Source organism: Chiroxiphia lanceolata, chromosome 2, assembly GCF_009829145.1.
Source record: "Chiroxiphia lanceolata isolate bChiLan1 chromosome 2, bChiLan1.pri, whole genome shotgun sequence".
NCBI classification, from domain to species: Eukaryota; Metazoa; Chordata; class Aves; order Passeriformes; family Pipridae; genus Chiroxiphia; species Chiroxiphia lanceolata.
The window spans coordinates 72,084,093-72,108,880 of NC_045638.1; the positions used below are offsets into that span (position 1 = coordinate 72,084,093).

Sequence of the window (24,788 nt, forward strand, 5' to 3'; positions counted from 1 at the left end):
ACATACTTTCAAAGTGTTCATCTGCAAGATATCACTGTTCAGCACTGTTAACACACAGCTTTCATCAGCTGGAAAGAGGATCTTGAGTGTCTTGTGCAGACAGTTTTCAGAATTCAGAGCTAGAGGAACTTAATGCTGAACTGGTCACATCCAAGCCTAACTGGCTCTGGAAGCTAAGCAGATGTAAACTTGGCTCATAGAAAAGCAGATGGGAACCCCACGTGCTTTAAAACATGCCAGGGAGTTGTGTCAAATATTTTTCCACAAGAATGAAAAAGAAGTGGGTAGGGGTCATCTGGCCCCATCATCACTACTAAGCTGAGATTTGGGAATATAAAGGCGAACAGAGAACCTTGGAGCACACACAACTTCTCATGATGCACACATGAAAAGCAGATCAGGCAACACAGCACTCTGTAAGGAAGTGCAATCAGGAGAAAAACCCTCCTGTAAGGGCTGATCATGTGTAGAGTTGTACACCTGCTTCTCCACACAGCAGAGAGAGATGGCACAAAGCTGCAAGAGGTACTGAGTGAAAAATAGTATCTTCTAGGAGCACATTTCCTTTCCAGGATGCTTCCAACACAACTTAGCAAAATGGTTTGCTGAGGCTTGTGCAGAGCCACAAGCAGTGGAGTAGTTTCATGATTCTTAAAGGAAAATGTCCACATTTCTCTTATTAGAATCCAGACCCCTAATCTGTGTTTCCAGGAGCTGATTGCCTGGAGAAAGTGACAAAGTCCCCCCTGTAGTGAATGGAGAGAGTTAAGTTCGTTTGAAGACCTCCAGCAGAGATGCCTTTAGTCTAAGCTGCATGCATTAGGTTAGGCTGAGACTTACAAAGATTTAGTAATCATTGATGCAGGAAGAAGAGTAGAAGGAGTTGAGGTCAATTCAAGGCGCCAAAGGGCAAAGGACACTGCACTCTCCTACTTAGCAGTAACAGAAATCAGAAGGAAGATACATTTGACAACCGAAGCTAAAGAACAGGATGGCATTGAGGAATATGCCCTAATTTTCTTTCCCTTCTACCTGTAAGAGCACCCCTCGGAGCTGGCAGCCCGTTCCCGAGGAAGCGTCCCCGCGGGATGCCACGCGACAACCAGGGGACAGCCGCAGCTGGCACTAGGTGGAGCTCCGCGACCGCGGCTGTCGGGCAGGCAGTGACGGAGCGGGTGGTGCAGAGGGGACAAGGAGCCGGGCTGGTGCTCAACAGAAGGGCCTGGGCCAGCCGCGGTGTCTGGACCGAAGCTACAGGACACCAGGAGACCAGAGCTGGGGATAGGGGTGTCGGCCAAAAGGAATTCACAGCCAAAACTTCGTAGCAGAAACCGCGGCTGGCCCAGTTCCAGGGCAAACGACTCAGTCCCCGACCTCAGTGCGTTCTCCCAAACAACCATTCCCGTGTGTCACAGGCAGCAGGGACAAGAAAAAGACTCTTGTCTGGATCGAGAGAAACTGGAGGTGCTCCTCCAACACGTCCCACTCTTGTGTTTGGGATACCTGAGATGGGCTCTGGGAGGTCCCTCTGGGAGAAGCTGGGGCTAACCATGTGTTGAACCAGAAGAGGACAGCAGAACTGACCCTGTCATGCATGCTGGCAGAGGCTTTCAGTCCACATGTTCATGGAGGGAACTGTGAAATGGGATGAAGAAATCCAAGGTCATAGCTGCGACAGAACTATTTGCAGACAGGTTATTTTTTAGGAGGCAACACTTCTGCTGGAAACTATTTTGGGAGCAAAAATCAAAGCAGGCAGAAGATAATCGGATTAGGACATTCCCCACGGAGCTGGATACATCAAATCTCAGTCCCCTACTCCCAGACACAGTACTAGATCAAGTGCTCAGTGGCTCAGGGGTCACTCTTCCTAGCCAAATGCAGTGCAGCACCAACGAGTTGATGCCTTCTTCCCTCCCCCATCAGTGGCTAATTAGTTAGACTGTGTAAAGCAAACCAGCTTTAAAAAAAACAAGGCACAAAAAGACCCATCCAGATTTGTGGTTGAGGAGGCCACAGATCACTTCAGAAAGAGCTGGGACCTGAGCCCAGCTTCCTCTCACCCTTGGTGAGCATCCCAGCACTACGGACTGACCGGGAAGAAGTCCCTTCAAGGCAGGCTGTCTCAGACCAGGGCTGGATTCAGGCTTCCTGGCATATTTACCAGTGATGACATAAACAGAGGGACTGCTCAGGTCAGGGATTCTGTCTTATAGGTCACTGACACATTAGAATTTATGTGTTTAAGTCTGTACTGGAAGACTGATAGAGTAACACAGTGACCCACTCCTCCCGCCATGTGTTACCTACACCCATTCATGATTCTTTGCACTAAGTTAATTCTAAGTTAAGCTTTGGCACGTAGCTGTGGCAGCCCATATGTGCCCAGAGAAACCTCTTTCCAGGTGCAATAGAGTTCCCCTTCCTCCATGCCCTATGCAATGTCTACATCACCTTCTGAAAAAAGCCCAGAAGTTGCTTCTAATGACAGCCCTCCAGTCCCACCAGTGCCATGACAGCCCCATCCTCAGAAGGGGTTTGGAAGCTTCAGATCCTAAAAAGAAAGAGATGCCGTGTTCTAGTTTCCACCGTATTTCTCCTGGAGAAGCGACTGCCTGATGTGGACTAAGATCTCCTTTGGAAGAGCTTCCTATGCGTGGGTGTGCTCTGGGTGTGGAGGGACTGGGGAGCTAAACTGAAGAAGGGCCCAGGGGAGGGCAGCGTGAGCCATGGCTGGGAGCCAGCCCTGGATCTGCCTGTCCGTATCTTCCACTCCTTTTCAGGCTTCTTTTTAGACCAGAAGAAAACGCGGTGAGACTCCCCTCCCAGGAATTAGAAGAAGACAACTGGGAGCAGATGGGAGGTGGTGGAGAGCAGTGAGGCACTAGTTACTCCTTGGAGCCAGGAGGTCTGAGGTTTTATTTTGGACAGAACAGGTGTGCCGGTGGAGAAAGACAGATCTTCTCCTGCCTTCTCACAGTCCCAGAATAAAGAAAGGTGGGAGCCTTGGCTGGTTACCTGCCAGGCCAAGGAAGCACTTGGTGCTTGCCTGCTTTGGATTCCTACATTTTCTAACATGAAATATTGTCCACAAAGCACCATGGCCCTGCAGGGATGTATACAGTTATGACCTCACAAACAACAAACCATCTGCATGGGCCAGCATCACCCTGTGAGTCTGCTGACTGACAGAGTTTGCAGGATTGGGCTTGCCACAAAACACAGGCTGAGGGAGATGGTGGTATGGGGCAATCACCCCACTGCATCTCACCATGGAAGGGTCTGAAGCCGGCAGGGGGAATAAATCAGCAGGACTAGTTGCAGAGATGGGAAGACATCATCTCCCTGCTGAGGTTATGTTTTAATGCTGGGAGATGTAGGAAATGAATCAGTGAGGAAGACAATGAAGACACCAGAGTTTATATTGCCCTTGGGAGATGGGGATAGCCTGGGGACTCGCTGGTGGCAAATGTGTGCAAACCATTTCACAGCTAGAATTTGGTATTTTGCTCGGCGTGGGAGTCGACACGCGTGTTAGTGGCTCTTTCCCGCCAGCTGGACCGGGGCTTGTAGTTTCCCGGGGAGTGGCGTGTCTCTGGGAGACGGCTGGAAGGCCGGAGAGCACCCTCTGCCTCGGGGTCCCGGCCCGGCCGTGCCTCGCTGCAGAACCGAGAGCGGGCGCCTGGGGAGCACCGCGCTCCCGCTACATCCCGCACCGGGTGCTGCTGGTGCCGAGGGAGCGAACAGGGGCCCTGCGTGCTGCGGGGAGCGTCCGTGGGCGGACGGGGGATGTCCTTGACGGGGAAGTGTGATAACAGTCGAACTCTGAGCTCCCTTCCAGGGAGCGGGACGGCCCCCGCCCACGCCAGCCGGGACCGCGCCGCCGGGGCCGCCCCGCGTGTGCCCGCTGCCGGGTCACTCACAGCTCCCGTGACCGGATCAGACCCCCACTCTCCCAGGTGGGACATGCCAGCAAAGTCCGGGCACAAGAGCTCTGCAGGCGGCCGAGGCGCGCTGGTGGGGCTTTTCTTCCCCGTGGCATTTAAAAATGATAAAATAAAATAATAAAATAAAATAATAAAATAAAATTCAACCAAGGCTATTTCCTTAGCCAGCAGATGTGTGCCGGAGGCCTCCGGTCGCGGTTCACCGGAGACTTCCGAGAGAGCTGAGCAATGCCAAGCCCATGTAAACAGGGTCAGGGAGCACGACAGGGATCAGCCTTTGGTCCTCCTGCGTCTGAAAAACCGAGCGTCTCCCCAGGAGGATCTGGCCACTGGACCCGAGCGGCTGCGATCACGCTCATTGGCCTCCGGCTGCATGAAGCTTCTGGTGTATAGTATTATTTATCATTATTTTTCCCCTTCTTTTCTGCTTACGTTCCTACTTCCTGAAGGGGAGCAGGGCGATGTGAACTCAGGCCTGACAGCACCTGTGCAAAGAGGCAGGGCCGGCCGGGGCCGCGGGGGCGGCCCGTGGCGGGTGCTGTTGCGGGGCGGCGGTGCCCTGGTTTGGCACAAGGTGCCACCTTTCCTCCCCGTCTCTTCTTCCTTCCCAGCAACACAAATCCGCTCGGGCGCGATCGTTCAGCATCTAACCCGCTCCTAGAGGCATGTGCTTAAACAAGACGAGTATCAAGCCCATGATAAAAGTATTCTGCAACGTAATCTACATCAAAGCCTCGGGGGCTGCCGGCTTGAAAAGATCCAAGATGTTTTCTAAGTCCTTATCATGTCTGTGCTTAGGGGGAGTCATAAATTCCACAGGTCGGACTAACTAACACACGATTCCTCCTTCCCTTCTCTCCCCATGGTCACCAAAGGGCTTTCAAACGGGCTTTCTTTCCCCTTCCTTTCTTTTTTTTTTCTTTTTTTTTTTTTAACCTTGCAAACAAAGCTCCCGGTTCCATGTCGTTAAGGTCCTCCCCCATACCCCACCCCGAGATTTTCCTAAGTCACGGAAAAATAAATTCTTTAAAGCACAAAACTATTAGAAGTAAAGACGATGAATCCGCATCCCCACAAGGGTCCCGCTCAGAGGGAGCAGTTGGTGGAGGAGGGATCGCGGGCACTGCGCGGCACTCGGTCTTTCCCGAGGCTTATGGGGGAGTGTCTGGCCCAGGACGGGGTTCCTCTTGCTATGCTGCTCGGACCATTATCCCCCAGTCCGCCCCAGCCCCGTGGCCCGAGGCGACGATGAGCGGCGGCTCCGAAGCGAGGTGTCCGCTCCAGACCCGGGCACCGGCCGCGGCCTGCCCCCCGGCATTCCTCTGCAGTCGTGTCGCTGCCCTGACTCCCCCTCGGAATAATGTCGGAAATTATTTTTTCAGATCAAGACGTAAGGCTGAAGCTGAAGGAGGAAGGCGGGGTGCCCGGTGTCTGCCCAGTGGTCATCGTGGCGGGGAGGGGGAAGATACTTCCCTGCAAGCAGTGTCCCCCATCAGGCACTTGTCAGCTTGAGAGGCGTAGAGTCACATTTCCCCCTCAGGATCTAACGAAACAGGGAAGAAAAAACAAAACAAAACAAAACAAAACAAAACATGAAGGAAGCAAAGAGTGAGGTACCAGGCCTTCGCCCGCTCTGTGGTGTCGGGGTCCGGTCCCGGGATCCCCTCTTCTCTCCCAGAGCTGCAGCTCTGGGCCAGAGTCGGCGGGAAAACCCGAGACGAAGGCAACAGGGAGCGGGCAGCTCCCTCCTCCAGAACGGAGCGGAGTAAAGGGGGGAAACCCGGCCGAGAGAGAGACCTTCTCTCCCCACTCTCCTCGGGAAGCCTCGATCTCTGGGTAGGTCAGGAAAGTGGACAAAATCGTGTGCCAGTAGCAGGGAAAAGAAGCCCGACCAGCCTCACAGGTATGTAGATATGCGCGGCTCAGGATCCCTCTTACTGTAAGACAAGAGGGTCCCGGCCGCAGTGTATCCTCACCCCCCAGCAGCCAGGCAGATCGCTGGGACAGGTCGAGTCCGGGGGGCAGCTGTTCGGCGGCGGAGGATGCTCCAGAGCATTTATCCGCGGGGGAAGCGGGACTCGTCCTCCCCCTCCGACGGCTTAGGGTAGGGGACGGCTGGTAGGGCCGGTCTCCCCAAGTCCTACCTGTACTCCGGGGGCAGCTGGGATCCCTATCCGAATGGCAAAGTAGGTAAGCAGAGCCGTGCGCTCGCTGCGATGCCAGATGATTGCGGTGCTGCCTCGGAACCATGTCCTGCTCCTTCACCGTTGTCCCGGGACTCTCATCCGACTCCGCGGCCGACGGCCTTCATCCCGGCCAGCATGAGCTGGCGTCAGGTCTCACCCCGAAACGCTACCACTTGCCTGCCAGGGATTCACTGATGTAGCCTTAGACACAAAACCGGCCTGTTTCGGGGCAGGTCAAGATTGTGGTGCGTTTTTAATACAATATGTTGAGAGTTTTGTCATTTTAATGACCCCTTTCTCCGTTTATGGCATCATCAAATTCACATCTGCATAGATCGGCTCTGTCGGTGCTTATCGGGACAGGCGGTTACATTGAAGGTACACAGCATTTCTCTTCCAGAGTTACATTTCAGTCTCCTGCTCAGAGAGTTCTGGGGGCTTTAAGTCCCACTCCCTCACCCCGGTACGCCACTGCTGGGGCCGGAGGAAGGTGTCATAGTGGGAATAGGCAACAGGGAGAGAAATCCCTCCGGAGAAGGCAGCTAGCAGGCGTTCCTGCATCTCTGCTGTTGTGTTGCTGTTATCGTAGGCTCGCATCCGCGGCAGTCAGCGACAGCCTGAGAATGACAAGTGACAGTGTGGGCGCAGGCATCACCGGCTGTGTGGAGGGTGGGGGTACCCCGTTCCTCGCATCCGGGGTATCCATAGCGGCTCCGAGTGGGCCGCCCGTGGTCTCTTCCCCAGGAGCGATGCTCCGTCCTTCACCTCTTGAGCGTCCCGGTCTCACAGGGCCACTGATAATGGACCCCTCTGAATATTTAGGAAGAGGTAGCTGAATTATTCCCACTGGTATTAAAACATGGCTTTGCGTCAGCCCCACGCTCAGCGCCAAAGGGCCCAGTAAAATGGGGTGGAAGGAGAGGGCAGATTTTCAGGGAGCGCGAATAGGGAGATCTGCCTCTGCAGAGCTGAAACCCGTCCTCAGCTGCAAGACGCCCCGTCCTAATGACACTCCTCGGTGTGCAGAACAGCACCCACGGGGAAAGAAATATACCCTTGGGACACGGCCACAGGGATCTCCCTACTAATACCTGGGACACGCCTGTCGGGGATAGCGCGGGGCCTGTGGGAGAGGCCCCGTAGAACCTAGCCGCAGCAGCCCCAAGGGGAGCGGGAGAGCCAGTGAGGACGGCTGAGACAGTGCTGCGCTGCTCCGGCGCTGTATGCTGCGAAAACGGGGGCACATTCCCGTCCCCATCCATTTTTTTTCTCGGCGGTTGAAAGGTTTCCTCGCTGTGTCATGAGAAAAGATGCGAATATGCAAACGTCGTCTCGCATTGTCCCCGCTCAGGGTGAAAAGTTAAAGCATAAAAGCGGCTGGGGGAAGCTGAGAGGGGGTCGCCTCTTCAAAGGAGACTGGCTGGGCCGGGGGAGCCGGCTGCCGCTTACCCGGGAACCGCCCTTCCAGGGCCAACATTTCCACAGGGTTTCCAAGGCGTCGGGGAGGGAAAAAGTGAGTGTGCGTGGAGGGACAAGTCGTTGGGTTCCCCGCGGGCTCGGCCGCGCCACAGAGAGGGAATCGCACCCTGAGGCGGCAGGCTCCAGAGGCTGATGATTGCCCTCTTGGGGAGAACCACCCTCTGCCCCGGTCCCAAGGCCCCCGCGGTCCCAAGGACGGAGGGATGATCCGGCCTTGCTCCCGCGGTGGATCCGAGGGCAGTGGGTGTTTCAGACGAAAGCACTCCCAGTCTTCGTCCTTTCCCAGACCCGAGGCCCAGCCTAGGTGCGCTCGACCTCGAAACTCTGCAGGCACACGCGGAGGAAGGAGACAGCACCCTCGGAGTGGGGATTTCTCCTCTTACCTCGCCTTCATCGCCCGTGACCGAGTGGGACCGGGATCGGGTGGGAAGCGCATTGGAAAAAGCAGTAGGCCGCCGCGATGGGGTTTGTTGCTTAAAACTACCACGACAAAATGGCTTTGTGGATTTTTAATCAAAACTCCCTCCTCTTCCGCCTCTTCCCCCTCCACCTCCCAACCCCGAGCACGGAGAAGAGCTGGTTAAAGTGCTGCCTGCAGATCGGCCGTGATACACGGCTCCCATATTCCCACCCTCGCCCTTAGATCTCCCTCTCTGTCTTTTGCAAGTCTCTTGATTTCATCCTTTGAACCTGTGATTGGAGGTTAAAGTGCACCAGGTTGCAATGGAAGGAGGAAGCTCTTAAACAATAAAGGCTTGAATATTTAGCTGTGATCAGGTCGCTGCCCTCTCCTTATCTTTTTAAATGCAAATCGTCTTTTAGGGGTAGTAGCTATATACCCAGCGCCTCTCCACGTCACCTGCCTTTGGTGTGTCTGGGCCATTACTAATAGAGCCTTGTAAACAATCGTTAATCATGTAAGGGCTGCAGGCCATTGGATTCGGACCCGGAGCGCGGAGGAGCGCGGAGCGCAGAGCGGGGCCGCGGCCCCTCCGCCTGCCCCCTCCCCGCCCCGGGCAGCCCGGCCCCACGCAGCAGGCGCGCCGCGGCGAGAGCCCCGAGCAGCATGTGGAGAGCCGCCGCCGGGGCACCGCCAGCATGTACGTGAGCTACCTCCTGGAGAAGGACGGGCCCATGTACCCCGGCCCGGTGCGGCACTCGGGGGGACTCAACCTGGCGGCGCAGAACTTCGTGGGCGCCCCGCAATACGCGGACTACGGCGGGTACCATGTGAACCTCGACGGCGCCCAGTCCCCCGGCCCGGCCTGGCCCGCGCCCTACACCGCCCCGCTCCGCGACGACTGGGGCACCTATGGCCAAGGGGCACCGCCGGCCGCCGGCTCCGTCCACGGCCTCAATGGGGGCTCCCCCGCCGCCCCCATGGCCTACAGCCCCGCCGACTACCACCACCACCACCACCACCCGCATGCCCACCACCACGCCGGCCCCGCGCCCCACTGCTCCGCCGGGGTCATGCAACCTCTCAACGCCGCCAGCGTCGCCGCCAGCGCCGCCCCCGAGCCGCTCTCCCCCGGTGGGCAGCGCCGCGGCCTCTGCGAGTGGATGAGGAAGCCGGCGCAGCCCCCGCTCAGCAGCCAGGGTAAGTGCGGGTCGGGAGGAGGCGGGCAGGGGGCTGCCCCGCCGACGGCTCCACCGGGGCGCCGACGGCTCCCCGTGCGCCGTGCAGCGCGGGAGAGCTTTTTTTTGGGGAGAGCTCCCCGAAACAAATCCCCCGAGGGCCGGTCCTCGGGAGCACAGGGCTGCCGGCCTATGCCGACAGCCCGTCAGCGCCGCCGAGAGCGGCCCCGCCGCGGTGCCGGGCCGGCTGCGGTAGGAGCGGCGCTTCGCCAGGGAGCAGCCGCTGCCGGCCCCGGAGGCTCTGTGCCCGGGGGGGCGCTCCGACGGAACAGGGTTGAATGGCCCTGATCCCGAGGAAATGGTCGCTCTTCCTCCCACTGCTCCGCTCTCCTGCTTATAGCCACTTACAAGATTTTTTATAACCAATTATAGTCATATAAATCATCGGCCGGTGTCGCTCCGCATTTGTTTCTGAGTCACTGGGCGCCTGCCCTTTATTAACGTCTCCGTGCGGCCAGGCCTCCCAGGCGGCCGCCCGTCGATTCCTGCGGGCTGTGCCGTGCCCCTGGTCGGGCCGGACCGTGCCAGTGGGGCCGGGAGGTGTGAAGGCGTGCCCCGCCGGTGCCCCGGCGGCGGGAGGCCGGTCCCGGCTGCTGCGGGTAGGACGGGTCAGGCCGTGGCCGGCGCCACACTCCCTTGTGATGTTAATACCCCTGCAGACCCTCTCTTTTATTCCCCCCCCCGCATCTGCCAGGAGAGTTGCGTGTCCCCCACTTTGATATACGTCTTCCACGACTGCTGTCTCCTCTTTTTCCTTTTTTTTTTCTTTTTCTTTCTCTCTTTTTTTTTAACATTTATATATATAGTGGTAAAAAAAAAAAGTATGGCGACTTTGGTAGTAAATAACAACTTATGTCATTCCCCTCTCATCCCCTGCCTTGCGCGACCGGCGGGAACGGCAGGGGCTCCCCGGGCGGCTCGAAGTGGGGATCCCGGTTACTCCCGAGGCCGCCGCGCCTCAGTACCCCGGTGCCGACCGCTGGCAGCAGCCATGTCCCGGGTGACGATGGCAGTGGAGCTCGTACAGGCCCGTCGCTCTTCCCACAGCAGCCCGTGGTGTTCCCACAGTTTGAGCTTGTGCGTCGGTGGCCGGTCCCTTGTCTCCATTCAAATTCTGCCTTTGGAGCCAGTGTTTATGTTAATGTGCAGAGCTGGGGGGATGAAAGCGCCTGCCGCCATTTGTTCAGTAGTGGTAATTCAAACAGAATGTGGCTGTCATTAAGGCTTTGAGAAGGGTTTTTCTTTGATAAGATCTCCTTGTCCTGCATTGTTTGGGATTGTGTTCCCTATTCACTGGCTCTAGGGAGTTTTCTCTGATCAGGCTTGTATCTTTACAGGGTGCTTTTGTTGTGGTTTTCAGAGAGTTTACCTGAACAAAGTCAGCTTGCTAGCCATTAAGCACCTTGGGGGCAGAGACTCCCCTTCGGCTTCCTGGGGAACGGGAGGGCAGGGGACACAACCAGTTAAACAAGAAACCCTCGGGAGAAAGAAGGTCACCGGCTGCGGCTATGCACTCTGACCGGCCACTCTCTGGCATCCGTCTTCGGATTTTGTTGGGATTTGAATTTTCGGGGTTTGGTTAGCTTTTTTTGGTTGGTTGGTTTTTTGTTTTTTGTTTTTAATTGAGCGCTCAAGTTGCACGTCACACTTCCGGGGTCTCCAAGAAACCCCTTAAGTCTCTTCGCCGACGCCGGAGCAGAAAAGGAGAAGCTGGGCCGGGGCCCGAGCTGTCCCCGCGGCCGCTCCGGGTTCTCCGCCCTTAGATCGGTGTTTCTCGTTCAGAAGTTAAATCCCTGGGTCCTGAAAGGGACTTTTCTTTCTTTCCCTTTCCCCCTCTCTCTATAAAAAGTTTGTTCTCGTTGGGGAAGGCAAAACAAAACCGAAACCCAATAAGTGCGCAATGAAGGTGTCCCCGCGCAAGGCAGGGGCGTGTGGCGGGGCTAGGGCTGGCAGCTGAGGCTGAGAGCCTGTGCCTGGTGTGCCCTTACCTGCGGCACGCCTGGGATTTGTATCCCATTCCCCAAGGAAGTGCAGAACGTCTTCTCTCTCCTCTGCTGCGCTCAGTAGAGCCCCGGGCGGGGGAAGAGAGCAGGAAGCCCAGGAGGTGGGTGGGAGAACTGCTCCTGATCGTTCTGCGCCACAGGGGGGAGAGCCACGACCAGAGCCTTTGGCTTTGACTTTCTCAACCATGGCTTTTTTCTCCGCAGTTAAAACCAGGACGAAAGACAAGTACCGAGTCGTGTACACTGACCACCAGCGGCTGGAACTGGAGAAGGAGTTTCACTACAGCCGCTACATTACCATCAGGAGGAAAGCGGAGCTAGCCTCCAACCTGGGGCTGTCGGAGAGGCAGGTCTGTCCCAGGAGTGGCGCTCCCCACGTGTGGCCGGGCTGCGCGGAGGCAGGGATGCACGGGACGGGGCTGCACGGGGGGCGGAATGCGCGGGGTTGGGATGCGCTCTCGGTACGAGCCCCTGAGACGGGTCACATCCACGGCAAACTGCCTCCCCTCACTCCCTTGTCTCCCACCGGCAGGTGAAAATCTGGTTCCAGAACAGGCGGGCGAAAGAGAGGAAGATCAACAAAAAGAAGTTGCAGCAGGCGCAGCCCGGCGGCGCGGAGCCTCTCAGCCCCAGCGCCTCATTACAGGGTCCCGCGACGGGGGCGGCCGCCGCCGGGCTCGGCCCCGCCGCCCCCCAGTGACAGAGGCCGGGGACGGCGGTGCAGGGACTGCTGGAGAGCGCAGCGGGGCCGGGCCGGGCCGGGCTGGGGGGCACGGTGGGAGCGGCCCCCCAAGATGCACTACACCGCCCCACGGGGCCGGCCGTGTGTACAGGTGTACAGTGTATGTGTCTCGTCGTCCGGGGCAAGCGTGTCCATCGCTTTATTAATATTATTATTATTATGTTTGGGTGCTTTTTTTACCCCAGAATTTGTTAGATAAAATGGGGGCACTGCCTGCCAGTAAACCCCCGGTATATCTCAGGGATCGGTCCAAAAGACCTTAGAAATGTTGTTGGGCTAATGATGAATTTTAGCAGGAAAAAAAAATTAAAACACTTTTTTTATTTTATATTTTATTTTATTTTCTTCTTGCAACCATTGGGAATATGCAAAATGTTCATCCTGCCCTAAGGGTCAGAACAGACAAGATAAGGCACTGTTTAAATGTTCAGAAGTGAATTGCTTAATGTCAGACACTTGTAAAAGAGCCCATAAATCCAGTGCTGATAGTCACCCAGCCAGATTTATTAGCTGTAGTGCAAAGAAATTGGATGAATTTAGTTTCTTCTGGAAAAGGTGTCCCGTCATGCTAGAGTAAGGAGCCTTGTTTGCATGTGCAATGTCCTATTGGTTACATTATGTGCTGTTTCTCACATCCTTACAATTTTTATCTTGTTTGGAGGGGTTTTTTTTTGTTAGTTTTCCAGAGTCTCCTTGATTTTATCAGCTTTCTGTAGGCTTCATCAGAGCTCCACTAGGAGCAGAAATCCTCAGAAGAGCCTGTGCTATGCCAGAGCCCACCTTGCACTTGCTATGGCCCATTTTCACACGCTGGCTAGATGGTGGGGACTGGAGTAGAAATGCCAAACAACTCACCTTAGATAGAGGTGAAAATAAGAAAAGTCCAGCTGATTTGGACAAATGTCCATGGCTGTTTGCCATATGTACTTCTTACTTATGGATGGGAGAAACCCCACTGAGAAGCGAGGCCATGCAGACAGGTTGGGGTGGCCACATTGTTACTCCATTTGCCTTCTTTGAAGCAGTTTGGTTTTTTCCTTACTGAACCTTTCTTACCTTTTTGTTAAAAGCCAAAGACAAATGCCAACAAGTATCTACAGAACTGCATGGGAAGAACTGGTTTGCCAGGGCCTGGCCCTACTGACACAGTAGCTCTCTCTGCCTGAGAGAACTCGAGGAAATCGTAAGGACCAGCCCCAAAGCCTTTGTACTGCATTTTGGCTACATGTAGCTCCATGCCTTGCTGAGCCAGGAGCTGACAAACTGACAGCAGACAGTTGGCCATGCATGATTCAGGGCTCCTGTGCCTAGGGGAAGACCACAGTGGGAGTCAGCACCTCCAGTTCAGCGAACCTGCTTGATTTTGTGCGATATGCATAGTCTTTGGAGTGGGTTTGGCCAGGAGACATGGGTGCAGCACCCAGGCAGTTATGCTCATTGCGCATGGGATTGACACACAGCCCATCTTGCTGGGTCCAATGTCCATGGTTTGCTCTGGATCAGAGGGAGGCAGGAGCCAGATCCATCTTTCTTGGACTCTAAAGGGTCCTTAGAACTTTCAGGAGGAGTTGCTTCCCCGGGAACAACTAAAGCTGAGCAGCTCCCAAACTGAGGGGTCTCGGCTCTGCAGCACCAGAGGAGAGCACTTGCACCAGGGATGGCCAAGTTAGGAGGACTTTGCAGGCACTGTGATCCGTTCCTTCCTCTGAGGTCTCCCCAGGCATGGGGGCTCTCAGGTGGCAGCAGCCATGATGCAGCCAGGGTGCAAGCAGGCCCGAGTGGTGCCACCCCTTTGAGGATGTCCTCTGGCGCCCAGGGCCACCCCCGCAGCATTGATCCCGGCCGGCTGCTGCCGGAGCTGCTGCGCGTTGCTGCGATACGCCTGTCAATAAACCCTGTTTGGATTGTGGAGCAGAGCACAAGGTTTGTTTGTTTAGTGGTTAGAGGTTCAAAAGTCGGCATTGTCCCACTGCAAACGAGCACAAGTTTTTTCTCCCTAAGGAAAAGCTGGCTGCGGTGAGAGGAGGGAGAGATATCGGTGGGCCCTTTTATTTGCTTCCAGGAATAATTAATGGCAGTGCAAAAAAAGATGACCACGGAGTTATGAAACACCATCAATAAGTAAATTAATCACAAAGGATCTGCGGGTGTAAGAGGTGCTGCTTAGTGTGGGGGTTTTTGCATCTCCCCATGCCTACTGGGCTGGGCTGACATGGGACTGGCAGAATCCAGGGCTTTTTACTGCAGTGGTGGCACACAGCTGCCCTTGGCACCAGGCCAGGCATGGCAACTTTGGGACAGTCCCTGTAATCCTTCTGTAGTGTGCTCTGGGTTGATTTTAATATTGAAAGTGTAAAAATGTCTCTTTTTTGCCTGTAGGACTTATGAGAAAGAGAGTTACTCCCATTGAGGTGAACTTCTTGATGTCCACGAAAGTTTTACGTCTCCAAAAAGTTCATTAGATACATATAAACAAGCCCAACATGTTTTAAAAATCCCCATTCCAGATCTCTTCCTCTCTTTGTTAATAAACATTAATTTTCTGAGCTCTCTCCACATTCTTGACCATGGTAAGGCAGAACTCAAATTTCTCAGTGTAAGAAGGAGCCAACCGAGCAAATCATATCCACACCCAATCTCAAATATGTCCCCACTCCCATCACCAAACAAGCAAACCATCAACCTTCTGGCTTCCTTGCTATTCCTTATGTACCATAAAGGAGTGTAAAAAGGCACAAACTTATTTATTTGGGTGGATATTTGAGGCATCTGAATCAATCCAGTGGCTGGACCATGACATTGAACCAGAAGTTCTGTTTGTGAGAGGTGAGCTGATTGTGGTGACTCCCCAATCAACCCATGGGTATTTTCACCTCTCACAGAGCTCCCCACTGTCCTGCAGCAGCAAGCCAAGCCAGATTGGTGGGGCACAGTAGGTCAGAGCTGCTGTAGCTTGCTTGCCTGGCAGGATCTGGAGCAGATGTCCTTGAAAAAATATCCAGGAAATCAGAGGGTTTCGCCCCAAAGTTGCAGGATGGCAGTTCCCTGCTCTCCTTCTCTTGCTCTCCTCCTTTCCTGCTCTTATCACTGTACAATAACGAAACACTTAGGATTCCTTCTCTTGGATTAGCTTTTGGACAAATATCAGTTTCTCAAGAAAGCTCTTTGAATTTGGGGTAAGTCAACAATATATGTCATAGCCCAGCATGGGGAGAACAATAAGGTACTTAGAGGACTTGGACGGCATCTAGAGCGAAGGTCTGTTTTCTCTGATCTCGAGTATCTTTCAGGGGCACTTTATGTGTCACCAGTCTGATGGCTGAGCACTCTGGATCTGCAGAATGAAGTAAGATTTTTAAAAAGTAATAAATAAATAAATAATTCAGCAGTAAGCAACAACTTCAGACACACCCCCCACCCGGCCTTTTTGCCCACACAGGTGACTTCTGCGAGGCAGACTGTTTCCATCCATGGGTGAAGCAGCGACTAGAAGCACACATCCCAGTCATACAGCAGAGGGCAGAGGCCATCCTTCAGAAACCAAGAGGGGATTTTGCTATGCATGACTTAAATTCTGGCTCCAGAGGGCTGTGAGAGGTCATAAGTTTCTGTTTGCTACTCCATCAGTGGCTGGTGTGGAAGAGGAAATAATGGAGTTTCCAGTTCTGTTGACACAGCTCTGCTGGATGCAATGCTTCATAGCCAAAATTCATGACCAAATACTTTCCCTCAGTCCCACCTGGATAATGGAGCTGTGTGCTGAAGTTTAGAGCAGTTAGAGCTGAAAGAAAAAGTTGAGTTGATGCCAGAGAAGCAGCACTGGAGGCCTTCCAGGAGCAGCTTGTAAATAGTAAAAAAAGTCACCAGGACACAAATCTGCTGAAGGCACTTCCAGCTGCACAGGTAGCTCACCAACAAAACAAGGCCACCTTGGTGTGAGAGGTTATGGGATGAGTGGGCTGATGTAAGAGAGGACAAATGCCAGTGAGGTGCATCATAAAGAAAGCTCCCCAGCAAAACAGCTCTGGTTACTGGCAGAAAGCCATGGCAGAGAAGTGTCAGGAACTTCTGGGAACAGATGGGGCCAAACTCTCCCGGAAGCCTTTGCAGCCTGTGGGCTTTGCTCCAGATAAGCTCCTTGGTGGAGCAGGATATTCCCGCTCTCCTCACTAATGAGGAAGGACTGCTTCCTTCTCACCTGCATGTTCTGCCATGCTGTGACTCAGGTGAATACAGGCAGTTTCTTCTAATTAATGTCTCAACTTCTGCAATGTAACCAGTTCCATCCTCAGTTTTTGACACTTTCAGAAGTCAAACTTACCTTCCTTGAAAAAGGGCAATTGAAAGTTACTTGCAAAGGAACAGGAAAAATTTGAGCTATTCACAAAAACAAATAATTCATTGTCAGGAGACTGGCGTTAGGGACCTGGGAATCCCTTTCTAGCCCTGTATTCCTAAACTGAAGTATCATCTGTTTTGGGATGACACCCACTTGAACCCCCTGTAGATGCTTCAAACTAAGTACAGAAAAAGAGAGGATGAAAACTCACAAATAATTCTCATTACATGTTTACATGGATGTCTAGATACTGATCTGTGGTATTCATTAGGCTCCAGTCCACTTAACCATTGGCAAGCAACAGGAATAATTTTCTCCTTGTTCTTAATTTCCTCTAATTATACTAATAACAAACCTAACATAATATCTAATATTATCTATCTATAATAGATAACCTATTTAATGTAATATCTAACCTATTGGTCAAGGCAGATGTTTTGATTCAATTCTTCAAATTGACAGAAGTACGTTACCTTTCTTAAGTGTGCTGCATAGAATTGTATAAGAGTGTAGGTTGAAAGGGACCTTTAAAGCTCATCTAAGTCAATGAGCAAGGACATCTTCAATCAGGTCAGGTTGCTCAGAGACTCCTCCAATATGACTTTGAATATTTCCAGGGATGGGGCATTCACTACCTCTCTGGGCAACATGTTCCTGTGTTTCACCATCATCATAGTAAAAATTTCTACCTGATATCTAGTCTAAATCTACCCTCCTTTAGTTTAAATTTCTAACAGCTCATTTCCAACCTGCTGATCCCTAGCACTTGAGCTGGACCGAAGAAAACTAGACAGAAGCCAAATAAAACATCTGGATTCATTATCTGCCTCTCTGCTCCCCTGCACCTAGCTGCAACAGGCAGGGCTGGAAAAAAACACTGTTTATAGTGCTGTTCCAAAAGAAGAGAACAAGCCAAACAGAACACATGGGCCTTTCCTGCTTTCAACATTTTTTCTTCCCTTAGTCACTCAGGTATTTTTTGGCAGCTGTTGCAAGCTCTTGTAGTTTTGCTTTTGAGTCAGATCCTGTTCCCCTGACATGCCTTGCTGCCTTCCATAGAGTCACATCCCATCCTTCAGATAACTTGCATAGACTCAAAGACCTTTGTGAGAGAAAAGCTGCCTTATCTCCTGCATTCTTTGGAAAGGGATGCTCCTCACTGCTTTGTCCCTTCCTCTGCTGGTAGACAAGACAAGCTTTCAATCCTGGAAACCAAGATTGCTTGGGGTCTAATTTTTCCATGCTATGGTTGACAGTGGCAACAGAAAGATCACTCAGGGCTACAGGACTTGCTTGGTCCCTTGCCTCTCTGAGTGACAACCGTTAGGGCTTTCAACAAGGGCTTGCTCATAAACATCCTGATGCAAAACTGAAACAGAAACCAGATGTACAATTCAGTGGCCCCCATGATCATGTGGGTCTCAGGATTTTTAAGATTACAATTCTGCTTTTGGGTACCTCAAGTGTAATATGGGCAAGACATGGATACCAGAGGCCATCCGAGCCTCCAGAAGCGTTTAAACTCCTAAATCAAACAAGAGTCAAGACACATTAGGATCAAAGAATTTTCTTTCTTTTTCTACAGTTTGAAAATGAGTCAATCCCTCTCATGGAGATTTTAGGAAGTGATATAAAGAGCTGTGTAACAGGTAACTACTGAGGTCCCTTTAAAGATAACTCAAGTTTTTGATTACATTTTAGGGAAATTCCAGTCCTCACCTAATTTAGGGGTTTTTTCTGTTATTTCTAAAATTTGAGAATGTGAGAGGGAATTTACATTGTTGAGAATCCCCTCCTATCAGCAATACCAAAGAATTCTTATTCCAGTTTTAAATTAAAATGTGCCACTAAGAAACATAAATTACAATTAAAAAAAAATCAAACTACTCATTTTTCATGTATGGTAAGTGTGGTATATCTGGTAGTTCTGCTCATTTTTTAGATATGCTTTGATCCTCATCAGGACACTTATATGCATCTATGGAGGTGGAGGTATCCACAGTGGTCTGAAAAGTGGTCTCTAAAAACATCTTGCTCAACTACTCACAGGAATGTAGTGACTCAGAAGAAAAGGCAACTTGCTCTTATCAGGGGTGTATTTCTTCCTCCAGGACTTCAATCTAGAAATGTGATTCTTTTTTTGTTCCCGGTAACGACACCCTACTCTTCCAAGGCCAGAGCAACACTTTGGACCTACCCTTCCATTCTCAATAACTGCCTCACCAGTCTCCTCTCCTGGCTCCAAAGGTGTTTTCCATCCTGAGAGGCTTGGTCTTCTGATGGCTTCTGCCAGTAAAACATGCCCTTCTTTATCTCTTTGCCTGGGGGTACATGTTCCTGAACTGGGGCAGGAAAAAACAGCCTCCACTCTAGTCCAACAGAAGCAGCTGCTTGAGTAGGGCCAGAGGGGGTTAACATGGCAAGGGTTTAGCAACCCAGGAAAGTCTGTGGGGGTCCAGAGGCTGGGGGTATTTAGCCTCCTGCCACACACATCCCTACCCAGGCATACTACCACAGACACCTGAAAACCTGCCTCCTTCCCTCTTCGCCTAGGAAAGTGATCCTATATTCTCCACAGGCTGGAAGCTACCATCACACAAATATCCTGGTGCTGGTGCCTTGGAAAAATCCAAGCGTAGAATGAGAAAGAAAAGACAGGAAGGAATTTTCCTGTCTCAGAGATAAGGAGCGAGACCATTTCTGCCACACCAAGGGGAAAGTTGGGGCTGCAGTGTCAAGTGCCCCTGGGGGCAGGGAGATGCCCTCTGAAGTACCTGTTCCCTCCCTGCCTACTGCAGGTAGCAGTACCACTCACCCCAACCCAGCAGCTGCCTGTGCTCTGTGAGGTTTCTGTGGTTTGTGATGTGCTCTGAGGTCCAGAGCCAAGGGAGAACTTGCTTGGAGAGACATAAGTAAATCCACCACGACAGCTTGCAGAGCCCACAGAAAGAGACAGGAAGGAGTAACAGCCCAGCAGCCACTGCTCCTTTCCAGGCAGGTCTTTCATGTTGCCCCACCATGCCACTCCCTTCCCTGTCTACCCAATCTGCTCAACCCACCAGTCCCTTCCTGATAGCCCAGGGAAAAGCAAGGGTCAGTATGAAATGTTAGGAGCACGTCAGCACAAATTGATGATTCATGCCGGAGGAATGAGCAGTGTGTTTTTATCTGACTTCAAATGTTTAACCTCACTCAGTATATTTTTCCTTTGTGAATATCATGCTCTATGCGTTCAGTCTTACAAAAGACATGAGACTGCTTTCTCCCAAATCAGCATGAGCTCAGATGTCTTTAGCAGAGCAAATTCAAGTCAGTCCTTGTTCAGAGGCTCTCAGCCTGGCTCACAAATACTTATTGCTCCAGCGTCTTGCAGCATCAAAACCCAAGGGCAGAGTACTTGACTCACAAAGTCAAGCTCAATGTAGAGGCATTTCTTCACTCTCATGGAAGTTTTCTAAAGTCACCCGGAACCAGCTTAGGTGACAGAAATCTTCCTTGCTGCTGTCAAGTCACCCATATAATACGTGAAGGTCAGGCTGAATACCTACATCTGTCCTAATAATTTGAAAAGTGCCAAGAAATATTCCTAGGCACTGCAGCTCAATCAGCTGGGTTTGTAAATGGCTAACATGGTCCAGTTTGCTTGCCCAGGGAACTTCTGGGCATGGTTTGAAAGTTAGGACAAGCAAGACTGTCCCCAGAATATGGTTTGGGTGCAGCCAACCTGTCCTAGAGGGCAGTAGAGAAGTCATCTGCATATAGACCATGTGGCGACAGCTGGGCTCAGCACTGAGGAGTGAAGCTCAACTTACGGGTGTAGCTGTAGCCTCAGATTCCTAAGTGGCATTGAAATCACATAAGCCAGTTCCAGAAAGGCATTCCTTCTTGTTTTCCTTTTAAGAAGTCCTGGCTTCCTAGAGATGTGAACACACTTAGTGAAATGTTCCAGGAGATCTCCTCTTTTCTGCTTACTTCCTCGGCGGGAAGGTAAAAGCAGCAGAACTGGGGTAGATGCTCCAGCTCTGCTGAACTTACAGGACTGACGTCTTCTGTTATTGTCCAGAATTTAGCCTGTGCACTTCGAAGGGCTAAACCGTCAGGGTGGGGACAGCTGCCAAAACCTATCTGCCAACTCCAACCTGCTGGCACACTGACCAAGAGCAATCTAAGCCTTCGGTTTCCAGCAGGGAATTGCCAACTATTTCTTCACAGCCAAAACTGTTCTCATTGCAGCATTTCTGTGCTGTGGGGCTGGAACTGAGATGGGAAATGTTCCAGAAGCGTGTGCTTTTAGCATCGGGGAGGTCTGGGACCACAGCTGATCACTTCCAACCTGTAGCAGAGTCCAGCTGTGGTTCCTGTGCTGCTCATCTGCTCAGCGAGTACCTTCTACTTGCTGCCTGCATCGCCCAGCCCTCCTCTTCTTTGCCGTTCACCTGCCCCCTTCGCTTCGCCTTGTGCTGAGACACTGCAGCACTGCAACTGCAGGAAGGAGGGGAGGGAGGGAAGAAGGGAAGAAGGAAGGAAGGAAAGGAAAGGAAGCAAAGGAAGGAAAGGAAGGGAGCGGCTGCGCTGTCGCGGCGGGGCCGGCAGGTGGTGGTGTGGCACAGCCCGCACGGCCCCCGGGCAGCTCCTCGCGGCCCTGCCTCCCTCCCTGTACCGTCCCGGCCCCGCCGGCCTCGGGAGGATTGGCGGTGGGGCTCTCCATAAGGGGATGGCTTTCTGCCAGGCCCCACATGCTCCGCTGGGCTACTGCCATGCCTGTCGCGCCTGAGGAGGTGAATCGCAGACATCAGACCTGGCGGTGGGAAATATGTTACCACCTCGGAACTGTGGTACTGCCTTGATCTGACCTCACAAGAAGAGTTTGGCACATCCTCCCTCCCTTTCCTGGGCTTATGCCAACAGGCATCAACATGAGGAGTTTCGAAACCGGTTAACATCCATTCCCACCGGGCAGCATGGCAGCACCTAGCACAATTCCACTCGTCCTCCTCTCTCTGCAGTGTTTTTCCTTTCTTCAGGCACTGCTGTAATGTAAAACACAACCCCATGGAGCAGAACCTGCAAATGTCTATGACACCATCTGGAGAGCTCTGGTGGCACTGAAGAAAGCCATTATATGCCCTACATAAACCATACTTGAATGGCTGAACAAATCCATGCTCCTCAGTTTTCTGTCCTCAGTTCACACACTTTATACCCCTGGTATCCTCCCTTACAGCTGCTGCCCAAGAATCTAGGCCAAAGCCCATTCAAATCAGTCCCACTGGCTGCAATTATCTTTGGACCACGGCCTAAATCTCCTTTACTGGTTCTTGGCTTCATGCCTCTTCCATGCCCTCACTTGGAACAATCTCTGCCTGTCTGAAGGCTCTCTTTCATCAAATTTCCCTTAGTCCCACTCTGTTCAGGATGCCTCTCTACAGTGGGTAAATGATAGCTTCAGAAAGCATATTGGGGTGTAACAGGGACCATCTAAGAGATGGCAGAAGATGTCAAGATTACTGGCAAAGTGCAGTATGTTCTGGAGTGGTAGCGGGGAAATGAAGGTGGACAACATCCAAGATGTGTAGGGCCTCAAAAGGAAACTTAAGCAAGGCAAGGGAACTTTTCTAGCAGCTGCACTTCATTCATGTTCCTGTGGGTGACTCTCCTCTGCTTCCTTGCCTGCCTCTTCCTGGTCGCCATATCCTGCAGAAGCTCCTACTTTGTGTCAAAGATAGTGCAGATGCAGGTGTGGGGTGAGTTGTTTCCCAAATGAAAGAGATGGCACTTTTTGCAGAATAATGAATATTTTGTTGGATTGTTGAGTTGAGCTGTCTCATCCAGCTGCTTCTGTTTGGTACAGAAACAGCAAGCAGACAGGGCACACTAGCACTTTGGATGAATGTGATATGCCACTGTGCTCTCAGACTGGGATGTGACAGCTTTCTGGCTCCTGCCCATTCATTGGTGGTCTCCAGCTCTGCCCTTGCCTGACAGTTCCTCCGTGTCTATCATTACTTTCTGCCCCATGTTTTATTCCGTAAAGGAGAGGAGGCTTGAAAGCAAATTGTGCTTCCTCTCCTCCTCTATGCCACTTTCCAGGTTCCCAGCTCCAACTCCTTCCCTATGACATAGAAGGAAGTACTCTCTCTTTAGTTGGTCTCTCCCTGGATGTTTTTAGTTCCTGATGCATCCTCCTCCATCTTCTACTCCATGCTCCACAACTAGGCATGGAGACAGGCTGGCATCGCACAAGCATGCAGAAGAAACACCACATTTCCCTTGATCTGACTTCCCCAACTTGATGTTGACATGGCCCACAGGTGTGGGTCTCTTCCTTGGTCCTGATGTTAACATGTAAAAGCCCTGTCTCTCCTAAACTTCCCTCTCCCCACTTTCCCAAGTGTTTATAGGTTTACGACTAGTGAAGAATGAAGCCCTGACCTATCTAGCGACCACCTCTGGAGAAGAGGCATAGACACTAAGATTTTCCAGCAAGCTATCACTGCTCCCAGCCCTGTGTCATTTAATGGCTGGGAGGGCAGGATTTTTCAGATCTTCCATGAACAGTGCTGCTGCGTGGCTTACCTCACTTCTCGGAGCCAAGTTGAGAGTATGAGATTAAGGCAGGCATAGGACCAAATGGAACTTTGCTGGAGCAGGACATAAATCTGCCACCCCAAATGGATTTTTATCTCCCACATCTCTGCAGTTTTTCTGACAATTTCCAGTGCCTGCATATAAACAAATTGAGATTATTTTTCCCAGGAACTGTGAGGTAGTTCTATGGACATTTTGCCAAAAAAGAGCTTCACGTAGAGCCCTGAGCAACCTGGACTCTAAGCACCTGATTTGTCATAACTGGGGACAGCTGGAACAAGCCCTGCATGTAACAGTGAATAAACACTGTTTCTGCAGAGAAACTGCAGGAAATGGAAATCTCTACCAGAATCACAACACTTTTCTTCAGTGTATGGACCAGGAGGAATGTGGAGATAGGTTGAGAAAACACCACCACATTACAAGGGCAAATTAAGCTTCTTCAAGAAAGGTGCAAGCTGCAATTAACAGCTAAGTAAAACACACAAAGCACCTGGTTTCTGTATCATGACTTGTTCCCTAGAAGTGAAACAACATTCCCAGATAATGACCTCATTGGTGTCATAATCCTGTAGCTGTTGAGGTCTTGGCATTACATCAGTTACCATTTTTCTTCTCTGTTAATACCTCCCTCTGGCTTCTCCCCACCACAAACCAAAGTGCTTCAGCCTTTATTTGCCTCTCTTTTGACCCCTCCTGCTTGCAGTGCCAGCTCATGCTTCTGCCTGTCCACTCACTGATGGTGTTACTTTCCATCACTACTTGGAGCACTGTTCCCCTGCTTGCCCTCTAGGCCTATCCTCTCCAGCTTATGCTTTTGAGCTCTGTGAAACTACTCTTGCTAATATCTCTAGCAAGTCTCTAACAAGCCAGGAGTTGCTTAAAATTTTAATTTTCTTCTCCAAAATTTTTCCTTTGGCTTCTTGGGAGGCTGTTTTAAAGAGAAGGGAAATACACTGTCCTCTCCTTGCTAACAAGGCAAGAAACAATGGGCTATAATTGCAACAAGTAAGAATTGTTGGATGTTAGGGAAATGCAGTCATGGTAGGAATAAGGATGCTCTGGAACAGAGAAGATGGAAAATCTGCAGCTATGTAGGCCTTAGTGAAGAGGACAGAGCAACATGTCTGAAGTGATCTTACTTTGAGCAGAAGCACAAAGCAGAAAGCTCAGTAGTTCCAGTTTTAAATCTCTTTTTGCTCCTTCAGGGATGCTTCTAAGGAATACTCTTTATTGCCACGTAAGGGTCATGCAGCTCCATGCTTTATGGTCCTTTCCTCTGCCTTTACCTCTGCCTAATCTAATGCACAGCTCAAAATGCTGTCTTGCACACCTGACATCAGATGTATGTCTTTCTATTTGAAGTAAAACTGTCTCACTGAAGTCTGTGGGATGAATAGAACCAAGACAGCAGAGGATGAAGTTGTGAGCAGGTTTCCAATCACAACTCCAGGAACCAACTGTGACTTTAGCAACAAGTTCTACCACATTCATTCCAGGGTAAAGTATTTGATGCCTTGAAAGAAGAGGGGCTTTTCCCCTCCTACCTCTTTTTGACAATTTTCATTCTTGGGGTAAAAATTCAGCGTACAGTGTGGATTAAAAAAATTCCAAACCAGGACTTGCTATTCTGCCAGCTTATCTAGAAATGTCACCTCACACAGTCTCACCCTTAGCCAAATACTGACTCACCAACAAGGGCCTAGCATTCAAAAAGGAGAGAGGGCATACCACATGATAGATCAGCTCTCCCTGCTGGAAGGTTGACTGGGAGTGAGAGGCATGTGTTTGAATCAAAAGGACTTGACCAGTTGTGCTGAAGTGTGGTTAAAAGCCAGGATGCAAGGGGGTTCCTTTGTTACTGCC

General features: G+C 51.6%; 1 protein-coding gene across 1 annotated transcript; it reads left to right on the forward strand.

Moving 5' to 3' along the window:
* Positions 1-8,710: 8,710 nt before the first annotated feature.
* Positions 8,711-11,953, forward strand: CDX2 (caudal type homeobox 2). The gene is made up of 3 exons (XM_032680962.1): positions 8,711-9,212; positions 11,458-11,603; positions 11,786-11,953. Exons 1-3 carry the CDS (start codon positions 8,711-8,713, stop codon positions 11,951-11,953), a joined length of 816 nt encoding a protein of 271 aa, XP_032536853.1.
* Positions 11,954-24,788: the final 12,835 nt, after the last annotated feature.